The 25380-nt window shown below is 50.9% G+C and overlaps 2 protein-coding genes and 1 long non-coding RNA gene across 6 annotated transcripts; 1 reads left to right on the forward strand and 2 right to left on the reverse strand.

Moving 5' to 3' along the window:
* Positions 1–953: 953 nt before the first annotated feature.
* Positions 954–6410, reverse strand: Elof1 (elongation factor 1). 2 transcript variants are annotated; one of them, XM_021643824.2, is made up of 4 exons: positions 6270–6410; positions 2114–2248; positions 1887–1957; positions 954–1625 (listed from the first exon to the last, which is right to left on the reverse strand). In XM_021643824.2, the coding sequence occupies exons 2-4, from the start codon at positions 2227–2229 to the stop codon at positions 1561–1563; spliced, it is 252 nt and encodes an 83-aa protein (XP_021499499.1). In that variant the 5' UTR covers positions 2230–2248; positions 6270–6410; the 3' UTR covers positions 954–1560. The 2 variants fall into 2 exon arrangements, with proteins under 2 accessions (XP_021499499.1, XP_060226910.1); XM_060370927.1 differs by having other exon boundaries at positions 6150–6276.
* LOC132648716 (uncharacterized) lies at positions 6349–18055 on the forward strand. Its single transcript, XR_009587099.1, has 2 exons — positions 6349–6463; positions 17508–18055. It is a non-coding gene; the product is annotated as an uncharacterized LOC132648716 (long non-coding RNA).
* Positions 18056–18359: 304 nt separating this feature from the next.
* On the reverse strand, positions 18360–23696 carry Acp5 (acid phosphatase 5, tartrate resistant). 3 transcript variants are annotated; one of them, XM_021643762.2, is made up of 6 exons: positions 23678–23696; positions 22397–22450; positions 21711–21977; positions 21397–21524; positions 19459–19804; positions 18360–18911 (listed from the first exon to the last, which is right to left on the reverse strand). In XM_021643762.2, exons 3-6 carry the CDS (start codon positions 21975–21977, stop codon positions 18669–18671), a joined length of 984 nt encoding a protein of 327 aa, XP_021499437.1. In that variant the 5' UTR covers positions 22397–22450; positions 23678–23696; the 3' UTR covers positions 18360–18668. The 3 variants fall into 3 exon arrangements, with proteins under 3 accessions (XP_021499437.1, XP_021499436.1, XP_021499433.1); XM_021643761.2 differs by lacking the exon at positions 23678–23696 and adding an exon at positions 23441–23573; XM_021643758.2 differs by lacking the exon at positions 23678–23696 and adding an exon at positions 23441–23573 and having other exon boundaries at positions 22397–22485.
* Between the last annotated feature and the right edge of the window lie 1684 nt (positions 23697–25380).

Here is a 25380-nt window from a genome sequence, read left to right on the forward strand (position 1 = left end):
TATAATCCCAGCACTCTGAGAGGCAGAGGCAGGCGGATCTCTGTGAGTTCAAGCCTATAGTTAGTCCAGGTAAGCCAAGGCTACACAGAGAAACCTTGTCTTGAACCTCCACCCCCCCCAAAGAAATTTTCATATTCCTTTAGTGTGTGGGTGCCACGGAGTGTCTAGCCCCTCCCAACACGGAAGGCATGAGGACAGAACTTACTGTCAAGCTTACACAGCAAACGCTTACACAGCAACAGCCAGCCGAGACATCTTGTTGGCCCAGTTTTTCTACTTTAAAACAATTTTGTTATTATTATAATTGTGAGTGATGCATATAGTGCAGGGGGTGTGCCCAGAACTGTCCAATTACCCAGTGCTTGAAGTGGCATTCTGCCTCCGGAATTCTGCCACTTACAAGACTGGGGCAGAAGGCTGGATCTGACAGTATCCTGGGCTACACAGTGAGATCTTCTCTCAAACAGCTTTCATCTCAGCACTTGGGCAGAAGCAAGCTCATCTCTGAGCATGACGCCAGCCTGGTCCATAGAGTAATCTTGTGTCAACAACCCCCCCCCCAAAAAAAAACAAAACAAAAAACAACCACCAACCAACCGAGAATATAACTCAGTTGGAAAGGTGTTTGTCTAACAGGCACAAAGCCCTGGATTTGATCTCCAATACCAAATGAACTAGGTGTGGTAGTGCACATATAATCCTCCCAGCACTTGGGAGACTGGAGGCAGGAGGATCAGGAATTGAAGATCACTCTCAGAATCATAGCAAGTTCAAGGCCAGCCTATGGTATGATACCTAATCCCGCCCTCACAAAGAAAATAGAAAAAGTTTGAAAGACCAACTAAACCATACATCACAGGGCCACCAAGATCTCTCCTGAATGTCTAAGTCCCAAATCCCACCTCGCTCTCTGACACTGAGGCTGCCTCATGACCCAAGAAAGCACACAGAGCCACGGTATGCACTGGCTGCTTTATTGACAGGCTTGTGAGTGACAGCTGTACCCCAACCAGCCCCTACCTTTTCTACAAAAGCAAACGAAGAGGCAAAGGGTGCTTCCTGGCAAAGCCCAGCCAAACACCAGGGAGGTCAGTTGCCTTGACTCCTAGGCCATAGGCACGACGAGGCTGGGAAGGACAAAGTCCAGTTCCCCAAGGGCAAGGTGCTGGTGAGGTGGCTGAGGAGGTCCCTCAGCTAGTCCCTGCCTGGGATGTCAGGAAACTGTCACCAGAGAAGACAGAAACCTAAAGTTTGGGGCAGGGGTGGGGCTAAGAAAGGGGCAACTTGGAGGCTTTCAGAGTCACGTGAGGCATGAGGTTCTGTGGTGCCACCGGCGCTGCGCTGTGGGACCCAGCGAGGCTCACCTCCACACTATCTGCAAGCAGTCAGGGCCACCCCTACCACCGTATCTGCAGCCACACACACGGCTACTCATTCGTATCCACTCCATACACACAGAGGGAGGGCCATCACAGCCCTGGACCTACACCCTGGAGCCCTGGAATGTCTCTGGATTGGTGCCCAGGTCAGGGGCTGCGGAGGGGCAGGTCCTTGACATCGCTACTGATTGGCTGCCTCGCAGGCGTCTATCCAGTCGCTATACACATCCACTGGTTCTGATAGATCTGAGACATAGGTCAAGGATGACTTTGGCAAGGAAGCCCTCTCCTGGGCACATTCCTGCTATACCCCTGCCCTCCTCGCACCCAGTGTTAACTCAGTAGACAATGTGCCTTCCCCCAGGTGGCAGTGGCCAGAGCAACAGGAGTGACTGGCAGTTCTTTGTGGCAGTTCTGAGTGACACCAGCCCTTTAGATGGTCAGGACATCCCCAACTCCCACCCACGTCTCTTATTCTCCAGGGATCAGGCAGCTTTCCAAGGATACATGTGATGGGTGTCTGGAATTCCTCTAGGCACACGGTACAGGAGATGACTCCAGTGTTGCGAGCACGGTCCCTGTGGTGGGACAAGATGGTGGGATGCATGAGAAGCGCGCCCTGAGCCTGTGGGGGTGATCCCATCAGCAGGGAGGCCCTGGCGAGCAAAGCGGGGAACCGAGGCCTGGAGGCCCACAGAAGGAGGTTGGCCTACCCTGACCTGGTACCGACTCACATTTTCACATCACAGGACTTCTCGTGGTTGCAGAAGGGGCAAGTGAACTGCGTCTCCAGGGTGCCCGTCATCTTCTTCTTGGGGGGTGGCTTCCGCTTGGACTTCCTTCGTCCCATGGCTGCAAGGGGATGAAACCTGTGGTGCGGAGGACAGGGGTCAGAGGCTGGCAGCAGCTGGCCACTCTCCACCTCCATCCTCTAAAGCGGGCCAGAGGCACCCAGAATAGCCTATGCAGAAGGGAAGATGGACGTACAATCTGGCGTCCAGGCTCCTCCCTGAGGAACCAGGCTCCTGGCCCTGGGTACAAGTCTCTGTGTACACTCTAGGCAGCAGGGCTGAGAACAGCCTTTAACCTTGGTTTCCTAACTTCCTGTGCACTCTAGGTAGGTCACTTAAGATCTCTGTGCTCAGGGTCTCAAGGGAAGGTAGGGGTGGCCAGCTGGCTCAAAAGAAACAGGGACAGAGAGTAGTGATGTGTGCTGTTAAGGGATGGAAGAGTTAAGTCCAAAGAGTGGCTAAGATGAAGTCAAGGGCAAGAAGATGGCTTAGTGGGCAAAAGGACCAACCATGCCAACCTAACAACCCTAGTTCAAATCCAGAGATGGATAAAAAGCCAGGTAGAGTGGCTCAAATCTGTAACCCCAGCATTCTGACAGGGAGATGCTGGAGGAGACAGAAAAATTGCTGGGAGCCTGCTGCTAATTAGTCTGGACTATAAAGGAAGGGACAGAAACAAGTTGAGGTGAGGAGTCTTCCTCAAAATTTGTTCTCTGACTTCCACATGTTGGATGTAGGATGTATGCCTCCCCTGACCCCAAATAGAAAGTCTCAAGCAGGATCATGGTTTTTTTTTTTGTTTGTTTGTTTTGTTTTGTTTTAGGGGGTGGGAGTAGGGTGGCAATAAGACAGGGAAAACAAATCAAGACAGTTTAAGGTGCTGCCCAAAGCTGTGATAGGGACAGAAAAGGTCGGGAGGAAAGGCCCATATAACTGATATCTTTATCAGTTATGGGGCTTTTTGCTCCCATCACTCAGGAGCAAAGGCAGGTGGGATCTTTATGAGTTCTAGGTCAGCCTGGTCTATTTAGCGAGTTCTAGACAGCCAAGGCTACATAGAGAGACCTAGTCTCAAAAAAAAAAAAAAGGAAGGAGAGTAAGAAGAAAAAATAAAGAGAAGAAAAGACAATGTCTCACATAGCCCAGGCCTGACCTCCATTTCCCAAAGAGCAGAGGATGTTTGAACTCTGGGTCCTCCCACTTCGACCTCCCAAGTGCTCAGACTATAGCATGAGTTACAGTGTCCCGTCCTGACAGTTAATGCTGATTGCCAGCATGACAGAACACTAGACTCACTTGGGAGACTCTGTACATGACAGTCATCTAGATTAGGTTAGTAAGGGCGCAAAGACCCAGCCTACAGAAGGGCAGCAGCAATTCTTGGGCTGGGCTTCAAGACAGCAAACAAAAGCGGCCTAGTGAGCACAGCATTCTCTGTTCTGTACTGCCCGACTTTGGACACACAAAAATCAGCCCCTCGAGCTCCTGCCACTGTGACACACCTGCTGTGGAGACCACATAAGCCTTTCTTGCCTGAAGTCAATTCTGTCAGCTCCTTTACCACAGTAACCCAAAAAATACCTCAGACAGAAGTTTAACACCTAAGCTTAACACCTAAGAAGAGGTGGCTGTGGAGAAATGACAGCCTCAGTGTGAGGGATACCAAGAAGGCAGGCAGCTTGCTGGCAGGTGGGCAGGGAGGCAGCAGCAGCTACCACTGACCTCCTGCCCTGCACTGCACTATCTGCCTTTGTAGTCACTGATCCCCATGGCACCCCCGTACCCACCATACCAGGACCAACCACCGTTTCTAGGCCACACCCCGGAAGACAGGAGGGGAGGCCAAGAGTCTACTGGGTTGCCCAGGAATGGAGAGGGCAGTTCCACTGACATTTGCCCACCACTCATTACGTGTCCCCTCACTCCTTTTGAGACAGTCTCACTGTAAGCAAGGCTGGTCTAGAACTCACTGTGTAGACCTGCCTCTGCCCCCCAAGTGTGGGGATTAAAGATGTGTTCCACCACGCCCAGCTACTTATGTATTTACTGAGACAGGGTCTCACTGTACAACTTTGCTTGATCTAGAATTCTCTACGAAGACCAGGCTAGGCTCAAACTCATAGAGATCTGCCTGCCTCTGCCTGGGATGAAAGGCGTGTGAGTGCCACCACACCTGGCTCTCATAGTTAAGAACGAATAGGAAGCTGGAAAGATGGCTCAGCGGTATAAGTAAATAAATCTTAAAAAGAAAACATAGAGAAAAAGAAGTTCTAGAACCCAGGAGACTCAGGCAGGAGTATGGAAAATTCCTAACAAGTTGGAGTCTAGTCCGAGCTATGCGCACAGTGAGACAGAGTCTAATTGTGGTAGGCCACCCCACACCGTAACCCCAGAGCTTCAGATCACTGACAGCGGAGGCCAGCCTCGGCAACAAAACCAGTTCAAAGCTACTATCGCAAACAAAACAAAACGAGGAGGCACACAGACATATATGCAGGTAAAGTATCCATATATATATATATACAAGTTAAATAAAAATTCCTGCTAATAAATAATTACAGCTTTAACATGAAAACTCGACAGGGTTTCTCTGTGTATCTCTGGCTGTCCTGAAACTCACTCTGTAGACCAGGAGATCAGGGTTCAGCATCCACCTGTCTCTGCCTCTCAAGTGCTATAATTAAAGGCATGTGCCACCACCACAGGACAACACGAACATTCTTAACTGGATGAATCCGGCTGGTAGTAGCCTTGCATGTATAAGGCCCTAGGACAGAGGTTCTCAACCTGTGGTTTTCAGGGTGGCATAACAGATATCCCAAATCCAGATAGCCCATTCATATAAGATACAAATAAATAAATCTTCAAAATATCTGTATTAATGTCACAGGCTCCTAACAAGAAAACTCATAACTGGATGAATCTTAAATATTGCTATGGGGTTATTAGAGTAAAATGCAAGTTTCTGAGACCGGGTTACTTTGGGTGAAAGGGCATTTGAAGGAACCTTTTCTTCTGGAGTCATTTGAGATGAAGTCTGGATGACAAAAGGCAGCTTTGATGCCAAGATAGCCAGGGAGAGAGATGTATCTGCAAGGAGTCTGAGGCAGATGAAGGGTTTTCTCATCGTTTTACTTCAGAAAGGACGGCTGAAGCTTTAGGAGCAACGGGGAGAAAGTATGAAATGTACAAGAGGAAAGTGCAGGGCAGATCCCAGGAGACCCGGAAGAGTTGGTCAAGTGTAGCCTGGTCCTGAGCCCAAGCTGTCAGTTGCCTAGGCGGCCGTGTTTGTTTCCCTCCCAAGCCTAGCTCTGGCAACCAGCTACAACGGAATCTCAGACCTTGCCTGGGCCAGCTTGGTCTAACCTCGATCAGTTGGTACAGGCACTTCGGCCAAGCCCGACAAGCTGAATTTGGTCCCCGGAACCCACGTAAAAACGGAAACAGACAAGTTGATCCGCAAGTTGTCCAACTAATTTCCGAACACACTATATAAACATATAGAAAGATTAACAAAAGATTTCTAAAAATTTCAAGACAGGACAAGCAAGATGGCTCAGCAGGAAAAGATGCTGGTTGCCAAGCCTGAGAGCCTGAGTTCAAGTTTCTGGATTCTCACGGTGAAAGGAGAGAACCAACTCGTGCGAGCTGTCTGTACACACGCATACGGCGCCCAAAACAATCTCATTCACGATCACCCTCAACTCCTTATAGGTCCTCCGGCGTCTGCAACCCTGTCCAGCAATCTCCGAGGAAAGCTCTCACTTGGCCACTGCTCCATCCCCAGCACCCACATGCCCGGTGTACCTTACGCACTTAATAACCACTTGCTGAACGAATCAGTGCGTTTCCCGAATCTGTCTGTGTGTCCCCAGGATCCCATCAGCAAACGGCAGCCTGAGAACCAGCCCCAGTGCCCCGAGGCGACCGGGGCGGGAAGGGACCGCGACCCAGGAGCAATGCCGTTCGTCTCACCCACCCAGGCTTCGGTGGCGCTGCCCGTTCGCCCGGCCGGAGGGATCCGGGGTCAGGCTCCCCACATGGCCATCCTCGGAGCCATGCCCCGGCCCAACGCTCGCTCACGAGACCGTACACCTACCTGGACCAGCTCTGCCTTGCAGCTAAGGCCGCTTCACCCGGGAGACGCTAACTTCCGGCCCCCGGCGGAAGCGGAAACAGCGCTTTGGTTTCCCGCCCACTCCTTAAGCTAGTGTGGACACCGCCTCCTTCAACTGTTGATCCCTGCGAACTTGTGACGTCTGCTATGGCGCATGCGCTCCCGTGGAGGCTCCCGTGGAGTCCCCCGTGAGTTCCCGGGAGTGCGGGTGTCCGGGCTGCTCTTCGCCGTGCGTCCAGCCGTAGTGTCCCTCGTTAAGTGTCCCTGTGGCCACCATCTTCCTGGACCCGTTTCATCTGTCTTCTCCCCAGTTACCGCTCCTCCCCCCGGAAGTGCACCCGGGTTTTTCTAACCTCCATGCCCACTCAGATATCTTGGACCTAGAAGAGGCTAGTTAGGAAAAGGAAATGGGGCTAGCGGGAGTGAAAGAAGGGGCATGAATATGGTCCAAGTACATTATATACATACGTAAAAAAAAAAAAAACCTTATGTATGATTAATATGTGCTAATGTAACACAGAAAATACTCCAGTCCTATCCCTTGGTGCTGGTAATGCCAGCACCTAGGAGGTGGAGATGGAGATAGGAGGGTTAGAAATCCAAGGGCATTCTTGGCTACTGGGATGGCTATTCTCGGTGGTATCTGGAATGTGCCACAATCCAGAGATTTTCTGTGAGAGATTGTTCCGATTGGTTTGAAGTGTGTGACTCCACATCTAGTCCTGACCTTTAAGGCAGAAAGATATGACCTTGAGTCAGGAAGACATCAGCCTTTAATCCAGGCCTTGAGGCAGGAAGATCCGAGCCTTTGGTTCTGATCTTGAGGCTGGATGACACAAGCCTTCAATTCGGATTTTGAGGCAGGAGGACACACGCTTTTAATCCAAACCTTGAGGTGGGAAGAGTTGAATAGGCACAGGTGGAAGAGAGAATCGATTTCCTGAGTGCTGCCTCTCAGAGAGGAAGGCTGAGGTGCCCTTTAATATGGACCACACCATCTGCTGGAAGTCTATATAAGGATATGGAAGGAGGAAGCTTTTGCTTATTGCCTGCTTGCCCTCACCTTGCTGCCACATCCATCCCTTCACTGGCTTTGGCGCCTACTTCAGGATTCCAGCATGTACAGAAGACCAGTGAGACACCCAGCCTCGTGGGGCTGAGCAACTACTCGATTTTTAAATTTTCTGTTCACAGCCAGCCATTGTTAGCCTGTAAGTCAATCCAGTAAATATCACACAGAGAGAGAGACAGAGAGGGAGAGAGAGACACACACACACACACAGACAGATTCATTCCATAAATCCTGTGACTCTAGAGAAACCTGACTAATATAGTTACAGCTTGGGCTTGAGGCCAGTCTGGGCCACAAAGACCCCGCCCCCGACCCAAACACACACCTTTAAAGCTGCCCTAGCTGCTGGAGAGTAGATGGGGTAGCAGAGCTGGAAGGATAATTTGAAAGCCGTTGCAGTAGTTGAATGGATTGTGGCCTCAGAACTTTATACATCTAGAAATTGAAGTATGATGCCAAACTTTGTTTCTGGATTGGAGGTGGGAGGCGCAAGTTCATATTCCCTGCAGTGCAGTGAAGAGTATGAACATGAAGTGAGCCTTTACAAGGCTCTGTGAAGCAGAGAGGGGCACGTGGGGCTCAGGGCATTTGATGGTGCCAGTCGCCAGGTGATCTGAGAAGAAGCTTGGGGTGCGCATGCCGCCGCCCCAGGAGGAGTTGAATAGGCAGAGGTGGCAGGGTGGAGGAGAGAGTAGATTTCCTGAGGGCTGCCTCCCAGAGGAGGAAGGCTGAGGAGACTCATAGGAAAGACATCAAGGACTGAGTTTGGGCTATGATAACCATGGGATGGAGGCTGAAGAGATGGCTCAGCAAGCAAAGCATTGCCAGGCAAGCTTGAAGCCCAGCACCTGCATAGATGATAGGTGGCTGTGGTTACCCGCCTGCAATCTGAGCCCGCGGGAGATGGAGACAGAGGGTCTCCAGGGCAAGCTGGCTACTACAGGGCTTAAAAGAGACCCTGCCTCGATATTTAAGATGAAGAGCAATGAAAGAAGCTGTTGTGCAGGCAATTCACCTGGCCTGTCCTTAGGGGCCTTTAGGGTCCTGACAATGTCCTATGACATCACCTAGGCCAGGTGCTTCAGATATAAATGGTCTGTGGTCGTCCATATGCAGAGTCTCACAAACGTAGGTCCTGTTTGTGAGGACACTTCCCTTCCCCCTCCACTTAATTAAAGGCTCCTGGCCAGCAAAATGGCTCCACATGTAAAGGCACTTCCTACCAAGCCTGCCAGCCTGAGTTTGATTCCTGGAAGTTAACACATTAGGAGAGAACTGATTTCGTGCAAGTTGCGCATGCACGTGTGCGCACACACACACACACACACACACACACACACTGTAGCATGTTGCCCGAGCTTTGAAGAGAATGAAGGAAGTGTGCTAACTGTTGAGTCTGGTAAGTGTTTGTCCCTGGGGACCTGAACAAGACTCATTTCTTTAGTGTGTTTCCTTAAACAGTTTGAGGTATTTAAGTAGAGTGGCCCGATCTCCAAGATGTCCTGCAGGGGGCAGTGTCATTCTTGGAACTGCCTTTCCTGAAGACCATTTCTCTGTGTTGGCAGCTTCAGCTGCATCGAGGGGTTCAAGCCTAAAATCCCAGCACTCAGAAGCAGAGGCAAGGTCTTTGCTAGTTCTAGGCCAGCCTGGGCTATATGATGAGTTCAAAGCTAACCTGGGCTACAGTGTGAGACCCTGGCGCTCTCTCTCTCTCTCTCTCTCTCTCTCTCTCTTTCTCTCTCTCTCACACACACACACACACACAAAATACAAACCCAAAAATGCAGAGGATAAAATCAGTTTGTACACATCATGTGTGTTACCCTGTGGCTTGCTCTCTTGTTTCCAGTAATGGTGAAGGCACAGCTGCAAAACTCTTGTTTTCAGTAGTTGTCCTGGCTACTTTTTGTCAGCTTGGTGCAAGCTAGAGCCAGGCTCTAGGTGGGATTTGTAATCAACGGGAAAACAAGCCTCTGGGACGTGTGTGAAGGACTGTCTGGATTAGGTTAATGGAGGTGGGAGGGCAGACCCTGAATGCCGGCCGGCACCATCATAGAGGTTCTGGTGTCTTTAAAAACTCAGTTGTGTTATGTAAGCACGGTTTTGTTTCAGTCCCAGGTGTAGGATATGGCATTGGTACAGACTGTCTGCAGTAGCAGACTATTTGCCTCATGCGGGTTCTGAGAGGGGCTCTTTGCCAGCTGCAAATAGTTTATTCTGAGGACTCTGGAGAGAGAACAGTGCCAGAGCCAGGAGAGAGATTGGTGGGGGGGTAGGGGGCTCTGAGGAAGGAGGCTGCTGCTTTCCCCTGCTGCTCCTGTTGATGCAGTTTGGTGAGAAGAGGTTGGAGATACGTTGAAACAAAGATTGGACTTGTCCCAAGGGACCCAAAGACCCTAATCAGCCAGAGTAGCTAACGACCCTTCTCCCTACTAACCTTCTTTCTCTCCTACCTGTCTGTGTTGGGGTGTTGGAAGGGATTGGGATGAAGAGGGAAGGTAGAGGCATAAAAAACCCAATAAAACAGTTAAATTAGACACACGCACACACCATTCCCTACCCTTCCTCTCTTGAGTTGCTTTTAGCACATCACTAAAAAGAGAAATGAATATACCACGAGACGTGATGGCTGGTCTTCTAACCTTGTGGTTAGAAGGAGTCAAAAGCCAGGCATGATTGAACACACCTGTCATCCCATCTCAGGAGGCTGAAACAGGAGGATTACCTTGAGTCAGAGGCCAGAATGGGCTATAGAGATGCTATCAAAGTAAATTAAATCATAGAATTAAAATAGGACAGTGTCTTAGCCTGGCTTAGTGTTATGGCCAGTCATCCCAGCTGCTGTGCAGGCAGAAGCAAGAGGCTCACAGGTTCAAGGTCAACCTGGGCAATTTAGATCCTGTCCCCAAATAAAAAAAAAAAAAAAAAAAATCAAAGCTAGGCATGGTGACTCGCTCCTTTACTCTAACACTCAGGATCTAGAAGCAAGAAGATCTCCACAAGCCAGAGGCCAGCCTAACTGCACAGTGGGCTCCAGAAAAGCCTGAGCTATCCAGTGATAACAAAAAGCCAACCACGAGGTGGAGGGATGCCTCACACGTAAACATGATTTCCCTGCAAGCCTGGTTGACGAGTGCAATCCTCAGACACCATGGTGGAAGAAGAGAACCAATTCTTGCAAGTGGTTATCTGACTTCCACATGTGTGGCACGGTATATGTGGACACACACACACAGCAGTAAGAAATGGCGCTGGGCATGGTGGCTTAAGCCTTTGATTCCAGCACCCAGGAAGCAGAGGCAGGCAGAGCTCTGTGAGTTTGAGGCCAGCTGGGTCTATGTGGTTGAGTGCTTGCCTACCATGCACAGGGCCCTGGGCTTCTTTCCCAGTGCAGCAAACAAACACCAGTGTATTTCAGTCAACGAGGTGCTAGCTGTTGTCGCCTTAGCGGGACAGAAGTCCTGTTTGCAGTGGCACTGCACGGCCTCCCATGTCCTCCATAGCTTTGAGAAATCTTTATAACATTTGGTGTTTAGTGGAGTAGGGAACTTGGTTTGCAGTCCCTTGGCCCAGTCACTCATTCTCCCATGTGACCTTCAATGTCACTTCTCCTTTCTAGACCCTGAGAACAAGGACACAGGGTGAAGGTGGCCACAGATTCAGAGCTCTGACAGCCAGGAGCCTGTGAGTCAGTGGGAAGAGGCCCGGTGGCTGTGAGTTTCCACGATGGTTGGGGTTAACCCTGAGGGCTGAGCTGCTATCACAGCTAGCTGGCAACGTGACTATGCTGGGTAGTTTTTTTTTTTTTTTTTTTTTGTCAGCTTGGCACAAGCTAGGGTCATCTGGGGAGAGGAAACCTCAATTGAGAAAATGCCTCCATCAGACTGGCCTATAGGCAAGAAAGCCACGCAGAGCAAGCTGGTATACAGCACTGCTTAACGCCTTCCATCTGGGCTTCCGTAACGTCCTACAAGAAACACGGACAAGTCTGGCCTCTGCCTCATAAGTAAGGGTCGGAAGTGATTTCTCCCTTTAAAAACAGGAGCTTACGTAATGGAGGTTGGTTATAGACATGTCTCCCTCTGCCCACTGCATTTTTTTTTACATTAACTTATTGTGGATGTGTGTGTGTGGTTTCAGGCTTGGCAGCACACGCCCTTACTGGCTAAGCCATCTCACTGCCCAACCCCCCCAAGACCAGGTGAGGGAGGACAGCGCAGTGGTGCTCTGCCTTCCAGCGAGACAAGCTGGAGTCAGCTCAGGTGTGGCGTGTGGTCGGATCCCTTCCTTGTTTTGTTTTGAGATGGGGTCTGTGGCGGTGTATTTTCTGAAAATACCTCTTTCCTCAGAAGGGCTGACATTTTTGCAGACCTCTCGGCTAAGTGAGAAATATGCCTTGAGATCGTTCAAAACGTCAAAATGCTGTGCTACCGTGTACCCGGTTCCACTGTGTTAAGACGGTTAAGACGAGTTAACCCGACTTAAGACAGTGTGAACTCTCCTGTGTTTCTCATTGCCCATGTAATGAGCCTTTACAACCTGAGTGCATAGCTTTTCATCTTAATCCATGTCTTCGTCCCTGCCTCCCATTGGAGTAGCGTGGTGCCTGTGTGTGGGGTATGTACGTGTGTTGTGTGGAGGTGTGTGGGTGTGTGCTGTACATGGTATGTGTGTGAGTATGTGTGTGTGAGTATATGTATGTGGTGTGTGCATGTGGCATGTTTGTGTATGGTGTGTGGTGTGTGTGTGGCATATGTGTGTTTGTGTGTGGATTTGTGTGATGTGTGTGTGTGATATGTGGTATAGTATGTGTAGTGTAAGTGTGGGGGGTAGTGTCTGTATTATGTGTATGTACAGTGTGTGTACTGTTTAGTGTGTGTGGTATTTGAGTGTGGTGTGTACATGTGTGGTGTGTGTGGTGTGTGTGGTGTGTGTGTGTGTGGTGTGTGTGTGTGTGTGGTGTGTGTGGTGTGGTAATCATTTACTGAAATAGCCAGTGAGTTGAAAGCAACCTTAAACAAAAGAAATATCCATATATGTTGGGAGCAATATGAGGACAGAGACTGATAACATCAGTGTGTTTTGTGCTCTTCTGGGTTATTTGGCATTAGCAAAGTAACTTCTTTTTTTGCAAGCTCTGTAAGCCATCCCTGTAAAGAATTCCTTCTTCCTCTTCCATGCCATGTTTTCTGTGTTGTTCAATAAATGCAGAACAAAGGCCTTTGTTTGGGATAGGCACAGCAGCAGACACAGGCACAGACAATAGGGACAGATCAGAAACACACCACAGGCAGGCCAGTAACCGCAGACTGCAGACAGATGGAAGATACAGCAAGAAAAATGGAGAATTCAAATGTGGGCTTATCTTGGTCAGACTAATCAAGATTAGTTTCTTTCTACATTCCTTGATGTGACATTGATGCAAAGGTCTCACTCTAGCCCAGGCCAACCTGGAGTTCCCTTATCTTCCTGCCTTAGCTTCCTGGGTGTTAGAATTACAGGCATAAGCTTCCACAGGAAAAAAGCTGCTATCTCAGGCAGTGGTGTTGCACGACTTTGGTCCCACCACAAGGGAGGCAAAGGCAGGTGGAGGCTCTGAGTTTGAGGCCAGTCTTGTTTACAGAACTAGTTCTGGGAAAGCCAGGGCTACACAGAGAAACCCTGTCTTGAAAAATAAATAAACAAACACCCTCAAAACAACAACAACAAAATCTATCTATCTATCTATCATCTATCTCAGCTCAAGGAACATTTCATCAGAGTCTGAGAGCTGTAAGAAAGCTCCTCTCAGCAGCTGCCAGGAGGAGGGAGATGGATGAAAGTAAGACAGAGAGACATGCTTTTTGTCTTAGGGTCCAAGAAGGTAGGTAGATTCAGCAAAGGAGGTCTGCACACAGATGTCGGATGTCTTCAGGAAAACAGAAAAAGAACCAGTTAGGCTGACCCTTGGAGATGAGCAACTGCAAAAACGGTTTTCTTTAGACAAACAAAACAAACCCCTAAATATTTATTTTATTGGTAGGGATAGGAGTTGTGTGCAAGTGAGGGTCAGAATACAATTTGTGAGAGTTAGTTCCCTCTTTCCACCGTGTGTGGTCATGCCTTTCTGCCAGCATCTTTACCCCTGAGCCATCATGCCGGCCCCAAGATGTCTTTCTTCTTCACCATTACAGTAACTGTGCCTGTCTCAAGTTCAACAGGATCAACATAAAGCAGCATGGTGGCGGCTCTTGTGCCATGTTCCTCTCTGTGGAGGAAACATCAGTGAAATGCTCCAAGTTGCTCCTTGACTCAGCCAGGCAAGAGAGGACCCAGCGTCATTGTCCTGTCACTCCTGGGGTGACAGTTGAAACTGCCAAGGGAGTGGTTCGTGTGACTTGCCTCACATCAGTGGCTTAGGCAAATTTGTCTGCAGGCAAATGTTACTCAAGTCCCTATAGGAGGGAACTGGGTTTTCTGCAGGTGGCTGAGCAGCTAGCTTTCTGTGTTTATTCTCTTTCCTTTCTAACTCTGTCTCTGCTTTCCCCCCAACCTCACCATTTTTTTAATTTCTTCTTCTTAAGACATAGTCTCACTATATCCCTAAAAAATCACTGTGTAAACCAGGCTGGCCTTGAACTCACAGAGAGCCACCTGCCTCTGTCTCTTGAATGCTGGATTAAGATATGTACCACCAGGCCAGGCTCTGTTTCCGTTCTAGGTGGAGCGGGGAGGGTACTTTAGGAGCAGAGACTTGCTTGCCTGGGCAGGGCTCTGCAGTTTATTCGCAGCGCCATCAAAAAGAAGTTAAAACGACAGTGGTGCGCCCAGGAGCAAATCCAGTTTGTCCAGAAGCAAGTCTGGACACAGAGGATGCGAACTCTCAGGGGCGGTCACTGCGGTACTGTTTGCAGATTGCAAAATGAGGTGCAGGCCTCCCGGGAGAGCCTCCATGGATGGAGGGTTAGAAGTCAGGGTCAGGCTCCGGGCTCTGCCCTGGAAGATCTCCAGAGCTGTCCCACCAGCTGCGGGGGCAGACCTCCAGATAGAAAAGGGGCAAACACTAAATTTTGGACCTTTTTGGCTGATGGAAACGCTGGGCTCTTTTATGTGAGTTTGGTACTGGGGATGGAATCCAGGAACTCACAGATGCTAGGCAGGGGCTCTACCACGGAACCACACCCCAGCCCTTTCTGGAGGATTCTAGGCAGAGGTTCTAGTGCTGATCTATGCCTCCTTCGATGTTGCCTGTGGTGGGTTTGTCACTTTACCAAAACCAAAGGGATCGGTGAAGATCATTTGGTCAAATTTGCACAAAGTTCTGGATTTGATCTCATCCCAGTACCTCATAAATTAGCTGTGGTTGGCACAGGTCTATGATGTGAGCTCTTGGAAAGCAGCAAAAACTTGGAAGGTGACAGGCTACACAGATATATCAGAAACCATCATGCAAATAAAGCTATTTTAAAATAAATAAATAAATAGATAGCTCAGCTCAGCTGGCTAAGGCTGTGGCTCAGGATACAATAGGTACTTAGTGTTCTCAAGGTCCTGGCTCATTAGCCAACATTCATGAACCCGCCCCAGCACGTGTGTGCGTGCACACACACACACCCCTAGTAAAACTGTACATTTAACAAGTTTGAATTAAGTGTGTAAATTACACTTTAAAAGATTGGTTTTGAAGAAAGAAAAGGAAGTTAAAAAAAAAAAAAGGAAGGTATGGTTCAGTGGGTAAGAAAGAAGCATTCCGCTCTGCTTTGGTTTTCATAAGAAAATGTATGAAAGGAACTGAGCACCATGACACACACTTGTAGTCAAAGCTTGAGGGGCTGGGCCTGCACAGCTCACAGTGAGACCTCTTTTCTGTGGAGGGCAGGAAGGCGGAGAAAGGAAACAGAGAAAGAGGGAGGGAGGGAAAGAGGGAGAGAATGAATATGAGGTGAGCAGGAAGGGCATCAGTTTCCTGTCGGGGGAGAGGACTTGGAGAAGGCGACACCGTACACCTTTAGATTTTCAAGTTTGTTCTAATACTTACTTTGCCTTGAAAATGTATTATCCTTATTTATTTGTGTGGAGGGGGCAGGCACGTTTCACTGTGAGTGTGGAGGCCAGAGGACAATTTGCTTTGCGGGAGGCGGTTCTCTGCTTCTACCCTGTGGGCCTTGGGGATTTGGCACTGGGATAAGCCGTTTTTACACACCTTCGTTTATCATATGCACACGGTGGTCTGTCTGTCTGTATTTCTGTGTACCTCGTATATGCCGTGCCTGTGGAGGCCAGAAGAGTGTTGATCCCCCCAGACTAGAGTAACAAGCATCTGTGAGCTACCTTGTGGGTGCTGGGAATTGAACCTGGGTCCTCCAGAAGAGCAGCTAGTGAGTACTCTTAACAACTGAGCCATCTCTCCAGCGCAGTAGCAGGCACTTCCACCTAGTTGGATCGTTGTTGGTTTGGTTTTTCCCGAGGATGACAGATGTGCCTCCCCCGCCCCCAGCTGGTTCTATGTAGCTCTGTGGATGAAACCCAGGGCTTCATGCACACTAAACAAATGTTCTATATCCCAAGCCATGTGTTTTTGCCTTTTTTTTTTTTTTTTTCTTGAGAAAGGGGCTCTTTATGTAGTCCTGGCTGTCCTGGAATTGCTATACTAGATTAGACCAGGCTGGCCCCAAACTCACAGAGATCTATCTGCTTGTGCCCCCTGAGTGCTGGGATTAAAGGCCTATGTTACCACTGCTGCTCTCATGTATATTCTAAGACAGGGTCTCAAATAGCCCAGGCTGACCGCTGACCTAAAACTTACTATAGGTCAGAGGATAGTCTTGAAGTTCTTGATCCTTGAGCCTCAACTTTCTTTATGCTGGGATTATAAGTGTGTGCCATGAAACCCTGCTGCACTTTCCCATAAACTTGAGATTTTTTTAAAAAGATGTATTCATTTTTATTTTATATATTGGTGTTTTGTCTGCATGTATAACTGTGCAAAGGTAACAGATCCCCTGGAACTGGAGTTACGGACAGTTGTGGGCTATCGTGGGGGTGCTGGGAATCGAACCCGGCTCCTCTAGAAGAGCAGCCAGAGCTCTTAACCCTGGAGGGCATCCCTCCAGTCCCTAAACTTCAGATTTTTGAATGTGTGTATATCCCCAGCTCCATACTGAAATGGCCAAGAGTTAATGTTGTAAGATAAAGTGATGAAGAACTGTGGTGGAGTTAAAGGGCCTTGAACAGGGCTGTGTTCGCCTGCTGTTCCATGGCTGTGAAGGACACCTCACACCTCGAGGACAGAGAGCACAGGAAGAGGCAGGGGAGAACAGAGCGGTCTGGGCCCTCATTGATCGGGTTCCAAAGCCTGATCCCATCCTCAGCGCCAAGGGGAAGACGGAACCTGGTGCTCTGTGGTAAATCTCAAGCTTAAAGTACTCAAAGCCTTCAGTTTAAGTCTCCAAAGCCCCTAAAACTTGGAGCCTGTATGGTGGCACACCCTGTTATTTTGGCCCTTGGGAGATGGAAGTAGGACAGTCAGGAATTCAGCTCATCCTCGGCTCCTTAGTGAGCTGAGAGTCAGCCTGGACTTTAATTGGATACTGGGGCCAGGGCTGGAGAGAGATGGCTCAGTGTTTAAAAGCGCGTGCTGCTCTTGCAAAGGACCTGGGTTCCGTTCCTCACATCTACTTGTAATTCCAGTCCCAGGGGACCCAACACCCTCTTCTGGCCTCTGTAGGTACCTGCAAGTATGCAAGCACACACACATACATATAAATAAAAATAAAATTTAACAATAGTAAAAACTGATAAATTGGACAAGAGATGGCGCTCTAGAGATGTGGAGTGTTTGCCTAGCGTTCATGATGCCCTGGGCTTTGTCCCCAGCACCACATAAACCCGTGTGGTGTCGAAAGCCTCTAACTACAGCCCTTGGAAATTGGAAGTAGGAAGATCCAGAATTTAAGGTTATTTCTGCTTTATAGCAAGTCTAAGCACACGAACCATATGAGACCTTGTCTCAAACAAACAAACCAGAAAAGTGAGGATGGCTGGGGGAGTGTTTGGTTTGAAGGAGGGAGGCCTACAGACAGGAACCTGGAGGACTTGCCACGTCCTTCTTTCTGATAGAATAACTGACTGATTGATTGACTCATTCTTCATTCATTTTTTGAGGGAAGGTCTCACCATGCAGCGCAGGCTGGCCTGGAACCCGATGTGTAGACCATGGTCCTGTGCTCAGAGACAAGCCTATCTCTGTCTTCAGCCTGCTGGAACTGAAGGCGAGGAGCACCAAGCCAGCTGTTCATCTTCAGCAGGACTTTGCTGTGCTGCCAGACTGGCCCGGAAGTTCTAGACCCAAGTGGTCCTCCTGCTTCACTCCTGTGTGTCTGGGACCACAAGTTCAGCCTTCATATCGTGATGTTTACTTAAAATCACATCGAAGCCCGGGCGTGATGGCAGCTGCCTATAATCCCAGCAGGTGTGTGGTGGGGGAGGGGACAGAAACAGGAGGTCCTAGAGTGCAAGGCCAGCCTGTGCCACATGAGCTGATGGCTCAGTGGTTAAGAGCACTGGCTGCTCTTCTAGAGGTCATTAGTTCAATATTCAGCAACCGCATGGTGGCTCACAACCATCTATCATGGAATTTGATTCTCTCTTTGGTGTACATGAAAGAAGGGTACTTGTATACATAAAGTTAATAAATAAAAATCTTCAAAGAAGTGTAGCTCAGTGGCTGGGCGGTGGTGGTGCATTTCTTTTATCCCAGCACTCAGGAGGCAGAAGCAGGTGGATCTTTGTGAGTTTGAGGCCAGCCTGGAGAGAGATGGAAGGGGGGGCTGGAGAGACGGCTCAGTAGGTGAAGGCATTTGCCATTATGTGTGGGGACCTGTGTGTGACCCTTGGAAGGAGACAGCGGACTCCCACAAGCTGTCCGTCAACCTCCACATGCCCACCAAGGCTGCATTCACCGACACGTGCACACACATGGCTGTAACCACGCTGACATACCCACTTGGGAGACAAGCACAGCCTCGACAACGATTCTTTTATTGAGCAGCAGTGACAGTAAGATGCTTGATTTAGAAGAAAGCCCTACTCCAAAAAAGTTCTAGCCCCAAACCTCAGGCAGGGGTGAGCCCGGCTTGGGAGGGGGCGAGTCGGGGTGCACACACTTCTTTCATGTTTGTCAGCCTCTGAGGTTCCCCTTCACACTCTGCCGGAGCACCAGGGGCCAGAGAAAAAGCTGCCTGCGGGCGGGGACCTCCCGGGGCCCACCCACTGTGCTCTCGGAAGTTCCCTGCCTTAGACCCATCGGAGGACAAGCAGAAGTTCAGAGTTCAGAGTCTGGGTCGCCTGGGGAGGCTGGTCTTGAAGAGTGATTTTCCAGAAGCCTCCACATAGGTGATACTCATCTCTTTGGCGCTTATCTCCACGAATGTGAAGCCGCCCAGGGAGTCCTCGGAGCCATAGTGAAAGCGCAGGTAGCCGTTGGGGACCTTGCGTTGGTGTCGCACGGAGGGGTCCATGAAGTTGCCGGCTCCGCTCAGCACATAGCCCACACCATTCTCATCCTGAAGATACTGGGGACAGAACACGCAAGCTTGGTCATCCCAGCTAGGGGATGCCCCGGGGCTTCGCCTACATCTGCCTCAAGTGTGAAGTGTGGGAGGAGGCCTGCCCCTCACCACGGAGCGACCTTGAGCAAGGGGTGGCTAGCCTCTCTTTGCCTCAGTTTGCCCATCTGCAGGAGTGTACGATGCTATGTCACAGGCACAACTGGGAGTTACTTTGGCATTTAGGGAAGCCCCCCCCTTTTTTTTTTTTTGGCAGTGCTGAGGATGGATGCATGGCTTCCTGCTTGGTAGGCAAATGCTCTACTTCTGAGCCCCAGCCTCAGGCCCTCACTGGGGGGCTCTACCTCTGAGCTGTGCCCCCAGCTCTTTACCGGAGGCCTTAAGTCCAGTACTCTGCTATTGAGCCATGCCCCTTGGCATCATAACTTGAGGGAGGGTATTGGTGCTTATGGAGCCATCAGAGGCCCTCTGAACAAGGGTTCAGCCATGTGGCATCTTGCGGGATAGAAAGCGCTCCTTGCCAGATTCCCCGGCCTACCCACAGAGCGCTCACCTGCAGGTTGTGGTCGTGTCCACACAGGTAGGCAGTGACCCTGTATGTGGCCAACAGCGGCCGCAGGTTCTTGACCAGGCAGCGGGTGGGCCCATGCTCTGCAATGGACCAGATCGGGTAGTGGCCGGCCACCAAAACGTAGTCCTCCTTGGCTGCCGCCAGCTGCTTTTTGAGCCAGGACAGCTGAGTGCGGGCCACTCCCAGGTCTCGGGGCATTTTGGGCTGCTGACTGCCAAAGTCATCAGAGTTGCCGCACAGCATCACTGTGTCCAGCATGAAGATGGCCACAGTTATGTTCGTCCGAGGAATTTTGAAATGCAAACGGTAGTAAGGGCTTGGGAAGTTCCTGTGGACAGAACAGAAGTTGCCGGTAAATTGTAGGCACACACACACACACTCAGGTTGGTTCTGGCCAGAGGATCACCTGTTTTCATTTGCTTTTTAATCTTGAAAATGTCTTCTTAGGTTTTATTTATTTTTTATATGCCTGAATGTGTGTCCGTGTACCATATGCAGGCGGTGCCTGGTGGAGGCTAGAAAAAGATTCCTCGGGACTGGAGTTATAGGTGCTGTGAGCTGCCACGTGGGCACCGGGATATAAATGCAGAGGCAAAGGACCTCTTTAAAAGCTTTTATCTGTGTGTGCTCACATAGATTCATGTTAGTGCACGTGCACAGAAGTTGGGGTCAATTTCAGACTTTGCTCCTCAAGGGCTGTTTCCCTTGAGCTTTTTGCTGTCTTTCTCTATGTGGTAGGAGCACACACCCCTGCAGTCACGGAAGCCACAGCAGGGGGCTGAGTGTTCCCCATCGCTCTCCACCTTGTCCCACTCTCCACCTTGTCCCGTGGAGGCAAGGTCTCTCCTTGACCCTGGGGCTCCCCCCACACCCCCTTTTTTTGTTTTGTTTTGTTTTGTTTTTTTCTGGCTAGCCTGGAAACCAGCAAGCCTCACTGATCCTCCCTTCTCCTTTACCACCCCACTTCCTTTTTTCTGGGTTTTGGTTGTTGTTGTTTGTCTGTTTCCATTGTTTCTTATTGGGAAGTGTGTGGGAGTCGGAGGACAACTTTTGGTAATTGGTTCTCTTTTCATGCAGCATCAAGGCAACTGCTTTTTACCCACTGAGCCATTTCACCACTTCCCCACAACCTTGCCTCTAGACGGGGTATCTCCCTGAGCTGTGGGACTCACAGATTCAGCTAGGCTGCCTGGCCACTGAGCCCCAGGATCTTCTTGCTCTGCCCCCCAGCACTGGGATTACAGAACTGCCACCATGCCCCACCAGACTCCCCACTCAGCACACTGAACTCAGATCTTTGTGTTAGCTTGGCAAGTGCTATCCTGGCTGAGCTCCAAAGCCTGGAAAGGCTTTTTTGACTGGCCACAGGGGCACACATCTGTCATCTCAATACTCTGGAGGCTGAGGCAAGGGAATCTTAATTTTGGGACCAGCCTAGACTACACAGCAAGATCCCATCTCACAAACCAAACAGCTGAGCGTGGTGGTGCGTTTTTTTTTTTTTTTTTTTTTTTTGAAATCCTGTCCCTTGGGAGTTTGGAAACAGCAGGATTAGGAGTTGAAGATTGTCGTTGGCTACAAAGCCAGTTTGAGGCCAGCATGGGCTACTCAATACCCTGTTTCCACAAAACAAAACACAGAGGTTCTGAGGGCAGTGTCATGGTTCCATGAGTAGAGTGTCTGCCGCCTGATGAACTAAACTCCGGCCCTAAAAGCCGCACGGTAGAAGGGGAGAGCTGATTTGCACAAGCTGTCCTCTCGCCCTACAACTACGTGCTGTGTCCCCCCCCCCCGCCGCCCCCACCAAAAAATAAATAAATAAATAAATAAATAAATAAAAAAATAAAAAACACTCTCCCGAAAGCCAAAGGGTCCCTTGGTCCCCCAGTGAGTCTCTTCAGGGAAGGAGGGAGGGCTCACCAGCGCTTGGAGATCTTGGAGTAGGCAATTTGTGCTGAGACGTTGCCAAGGTGGTCATGGTTCCCAGCCAGCACATACCAGGGAACGTTGCGGAGGGCACGGTCGGAGAACACATCCTCGAAGGTCTCCTGTGGCGGGCAGAGAGGGCACCCCTCCCCTGATGTCAACAGCCACCCTGCTGCTCCCACCAAATTAGGGCCAACGAGAAGAGAGCCATGGGGTGTCCAGGGCATCTGTGGGAGCCCGTCTGCTCTCTGCCTTCCCCGGGGTAGAGTGACTGTCCACTGTCACCTCTGACCCTGTCGAGGACATACCTGGAACCTCTTGTCGTTGGCATCGTGCACTCCAGTGAAGTAGAAGTTGTCCCCCAGGGACAGGATAAAGTCAGCACCCATAATCTGCACAGTTCTGGCCATCTCTTTAGCGTTGGCCATTTCCCGGGCTGTGTGGAACGGGGCGTTGGGGACCCCTCCCCAGTCACCCACAGCCACAAATCTCAGAGTGGAAGTGTGGGCTGCAGAGTGAGCTAGGAGTGGGAGTGACATGGTCTGCAGGACCAGCAGCACCGTCCATGTATCCATCTGCGAGGGAAGAGACAGAGTCTGGAGTCCCCTGGTGAGGTCAGAGGGCGAGTCCCTGAGAACCCGCATTCCCTGGCCTAAGCAAAGAGGAGCCAGCAGAGCCCAGTGTGATGGTACATGCCTACAAACTCAGGTACAGGGAAGTGGAGCAACAGGATCAGAAGTTCAAGGCTAGCCTCAGTTACATGGGAAGTTTGGGAAGAGGAAACAGTTTAAAGCCAGCTGGTCTTGATACACACATACACACACACACACACACACACACACACACACTTACACTCACACGCTAGCCTTCTATAGCTGTCAGTTCCACAGATGCACCATCAGCAACAGGCCCTGGCCAAGGAGCTGAGAAGCAAGGGCAGGGTGGCCACCCAGGCCTCTTCCACCACCTTCCTCCTCTGGGGCTTGGCACTCACCCTGGAGGAAGCACGGGCCGGAGTTCAGTGAAGCTGCAAGAGGCAATTAAACTCCTGGAACAGAACCGTGAACACCGAGTCTTTATTCCCTGGGGCGGAAGTGCATCATTAGGAAAGATGATGCATTTTCTCCGAGGACTGTCCATAAGCCCTCCCCTTGGGTCATGTGAGCCCTGGACTTCCCCAGAACTGGACATGGGGATGGGGTGAGGGGCCATCCAAGCTGGGCTGGGCCGTGGGGAGAAGTGTCTCGAAGCTACCACAGCCCCGGGCTGCACGCCAGTCTGATGGTATGCTGGGCATCTGTCCCTCCTGGCCCTTGACTGTACACTCCGCTGAGGCAGCTCTGGTGGGCCTCACCCTGAATGTCTGTTCTCTCACAAGCCTGTCCGCCTGTAACTGGCTGTCACTGTTTCTGTGTGCCGCTGAGCCAGGCTGAGAGCGAGCCTGGGCCCTTGCATGGGAGTTCTGGTCCAGAGCAATTTCAGTGGCTTGTCTGTGACATACACTCCAATTCTTTTTTTCTTTCTGTCTGTTTGTTTTGAGACACTGCCTCAAGAAGCCCAGGCTGACCCCAAACTTCCTATGTAGTCAAGGATGACCTTGAACCGGAGCCTCCGCCTCCAAGCTCTAGAATCTCAGGTCTGAATTCCTCTAACACACCCCTGTCTCTGTCTTTGTTTTGTGTGTGAGTCCTGCTGCATCGCTAATGTGAACTGTGTCTGCAGTCATCTGAGTGTGGGACCGTCTCCCTGTCCCCCTTGTCCCACGAACAATAGGGTGACTGCCTTTTCCAGGAAGTTCTGTCCACACTCTTCCCTGGCCTCCCAGCTCCCCCCCTTTCAGCCTAAGGAACTCCCAGAAGGGACACACCACGTGGCTGCAGCCTTTTGACCCCGGCTCCCTCCGCAGCTGTCTGCAGGCCCACGATTCGACGGAGGAGCCCGGCACTGTGGTAGGCGTGGCCAGCTTCTCAAGCCTTCACCTCCCTCCTGGGCTTCACACAGCACCCACTCTCCCCGAACTCGCTCCTTCAACACTCACCACCAATCCCTCCGGTCCCTGCAAGCGCAGATGCCGGAATCCCTCTCCGCGCTTCCCATAAAGGCTCAGAGAGGGTCAGCGGCTCGGCGCAGGCCACCCAGCGCGAGGCTCGCCGTGCACTCCCCCTCGCTCGCACCTCACAGCCGGGGCCAACAGGAAGGAAGCGGGTGACCTGAACAGACAGAGACCCCTCCCCCGTGAGAGGCAGAGCTAAGGGCCTGGCCCGGCGGGTCTCACCTTGGCCGTGGGTCCAGGGTCCACCCCAAGCCGTGCCTACCCAACTGAGATGGGGATCCGCGCGCGGGGCGCTCGGGGCTGCCCTGGTGGTGGAGAGGCGGCGCAGGCCAGCCTTTGCCTGCAGCTCCCAGCCGGCCTTAGAAAGTCCGAGGTTGCGGAGGGCGGGTGCCTCGGTTTCCCCGCCCCAGTCCTCCCTCAGCCACTACCTGGCGTCTCGCCTCCGGGGTTCAGAGTCCCGGGAGATGAGGCTGTCCCGGGACCTGGCTGCGATTCTTGGGTGCCCACAGCCTCTGGTGGCCGCCCCGGGGAGGTTGAGCCCTGGCTGAGCCGGGCTCCCTAGTCTGGTGTGATGTCTCTAGTCCGTCTTTCAAATGGGTGAGAAGGGCAAGGGTGCGGGGTTCGAGGCGGAGGTCTTGCTTAGCACCAGAGCGGCCCCGGTTCCAGCCCCCCAGCAGTGGGTTGGGGGCTCGGATTTGACGCCTACATGTGCCGGATAACGGCCACCTGTAAAACAGGCCTGGACGCCACGGAGGGGAGGAATCTAGGCTAGGCAGAGGGGGACCCAGAAGGGCGGGGCAGAGCCATCCTCTTCCGCACACTGCAGGTCTTTCCTGTTCTTTCAAACGAGAAGGTCTGCGGGTTTGAGGATGTGGCTCAGCTGAGGCAGTGCTTGCCAACGCGTAGGAAGCCCTGGAGCCCAAACCTAGGTCAGCATAAACCACGTGCACACCTGTAATCCTAGGCCGCGGAGGACGGAGGGTCAGGAGTTCATGATGGATCTCAGCTCCGCAGCAAGTTCAAGACCTGAGTCTCTGTTTCACTCACAAATAATGAGGTGCCAGGGGAGAGGGGTCAGATTGTCCTCAGGATTCCAAAGAACAAAGCTGGGCCTGAAGGGTGGCTCCGTTCTTTAATCCCAGCGCTTGAGAGGCAGAAGCAGGTGTGCCTCCGTGAGTTCAAGCTCCACCTGATCTATATAGTATGTTCCAGGATACCCAAGGCTACACAGACAAACCCTGTCTCTAGGAAACAAAAACCAAACCAAAACAACAAAATGACTCCAGAGAATAAAGCCTGGCAATATGTCTTCAAGACAGCTCAGAAGGTAACTGCGCTTTCTGGCAAGCCTTGAGAACCTGAGTGCCTTCCTGAGACCCACAGGGTGGAAGAAAAGAACCAACTCCTATCGGCTGCCCTCTGACCCACACATCTGGGTTGTTGCCCTCCCAGTCAGAAATAGGTAAATAAATGTAATAAATCCAGGTAGAGCATGCCTGTAAACCAAGCGCTGCTGGGGCAGGAGTGAGTTTGGGACTGCTCTGCTAAATAAGGGAGTCCTAGGTCAGCCTGGGCTAAAGTGTGAGGTCCTATTAAAAAAATACCCCTCCCCAAAAATGAACTTCCACGAAAAAGAACAGAATTCCAGGGGCCAGACAGATACCCCAGTGGTTATGATTGTATGCAAAGGACCAGGTCTGGTTCCCAGGACTCACAGGAGCAGCTCATAACTGCCTGTAACTCTGGCTCCAGGTCAGCTGATGCCCTCTGCTGGCCCCTGGAGGCACCTGCACTTACATGCATATAAACTCTAACAGACACACACACACAAGCACACTCACACAAAGACATGGAAGCTGAAGAGAGGCTAGGAAAGGCACTTGCAGTAGAGCCACATCTAAGTGGAAGGAGAGGACCAACCGCAC

Source organism: Meriones unguiculatus, chromosome 1, assembly GCF_030254825.1.
Source record: "Meriones unguiculatus strain TT.TT164.6M chromosome 1, Bangor_MerUng_6.1, whole genome shotgun sequence".
NCBI lineage: Eukaryota > Metazoa > Chordata > Mammalia > Rodentia > Muridae > Meriones > Meriones unguiculatus.

Excerpts from the sequence above, each read along its gene's own strand:
- Elof1 (XM_021643824.2), bottom strand. The coding sequence starts at position 2,229 with ATGGGACGAAGGAAGTCCAAGCGGAAGCCACCCCCCAAGAAGAAGATG. Across the intron at positions 1,958-2,113 it reads AAGTCCTGTGATGTGAAAAT|GGACCGTGCTCGCAACACTG; the intron begins GTGAGTCGGTAC and ends GTCCCACCACAG. Across the intron at positions 1,626-1,886 it reads ATTCCAGACACCCATCACAT|ATCTATCAGAACCAGTGGAT; the intron begins GTATCCTTGGAA and ends CCTATGTCTCAG.
- Acp5 (XM_021643762.2), bottom strand. The coding sequence starts at position 21,977 with ATGGATACATGGACGGTGCTGCTGGTCCTGCAGACCATGTCACTCCCA. Across the intron at positions 21,525-21,710 it reads CCAACGACAAGAGGTTCCAG|GAGACCTTCGAGGATGTGTT; the intron begins GTATGTCCTCGA and ends TGCCCGCCACAG. Across the intron at positions 18,912-19,458 it reads GACACGACCACAACCTGCAG|TATCTTCAGGATGAGAATGG; the intron begins GTGAGCGCTCTG and ends TTCTGTCCCCAG.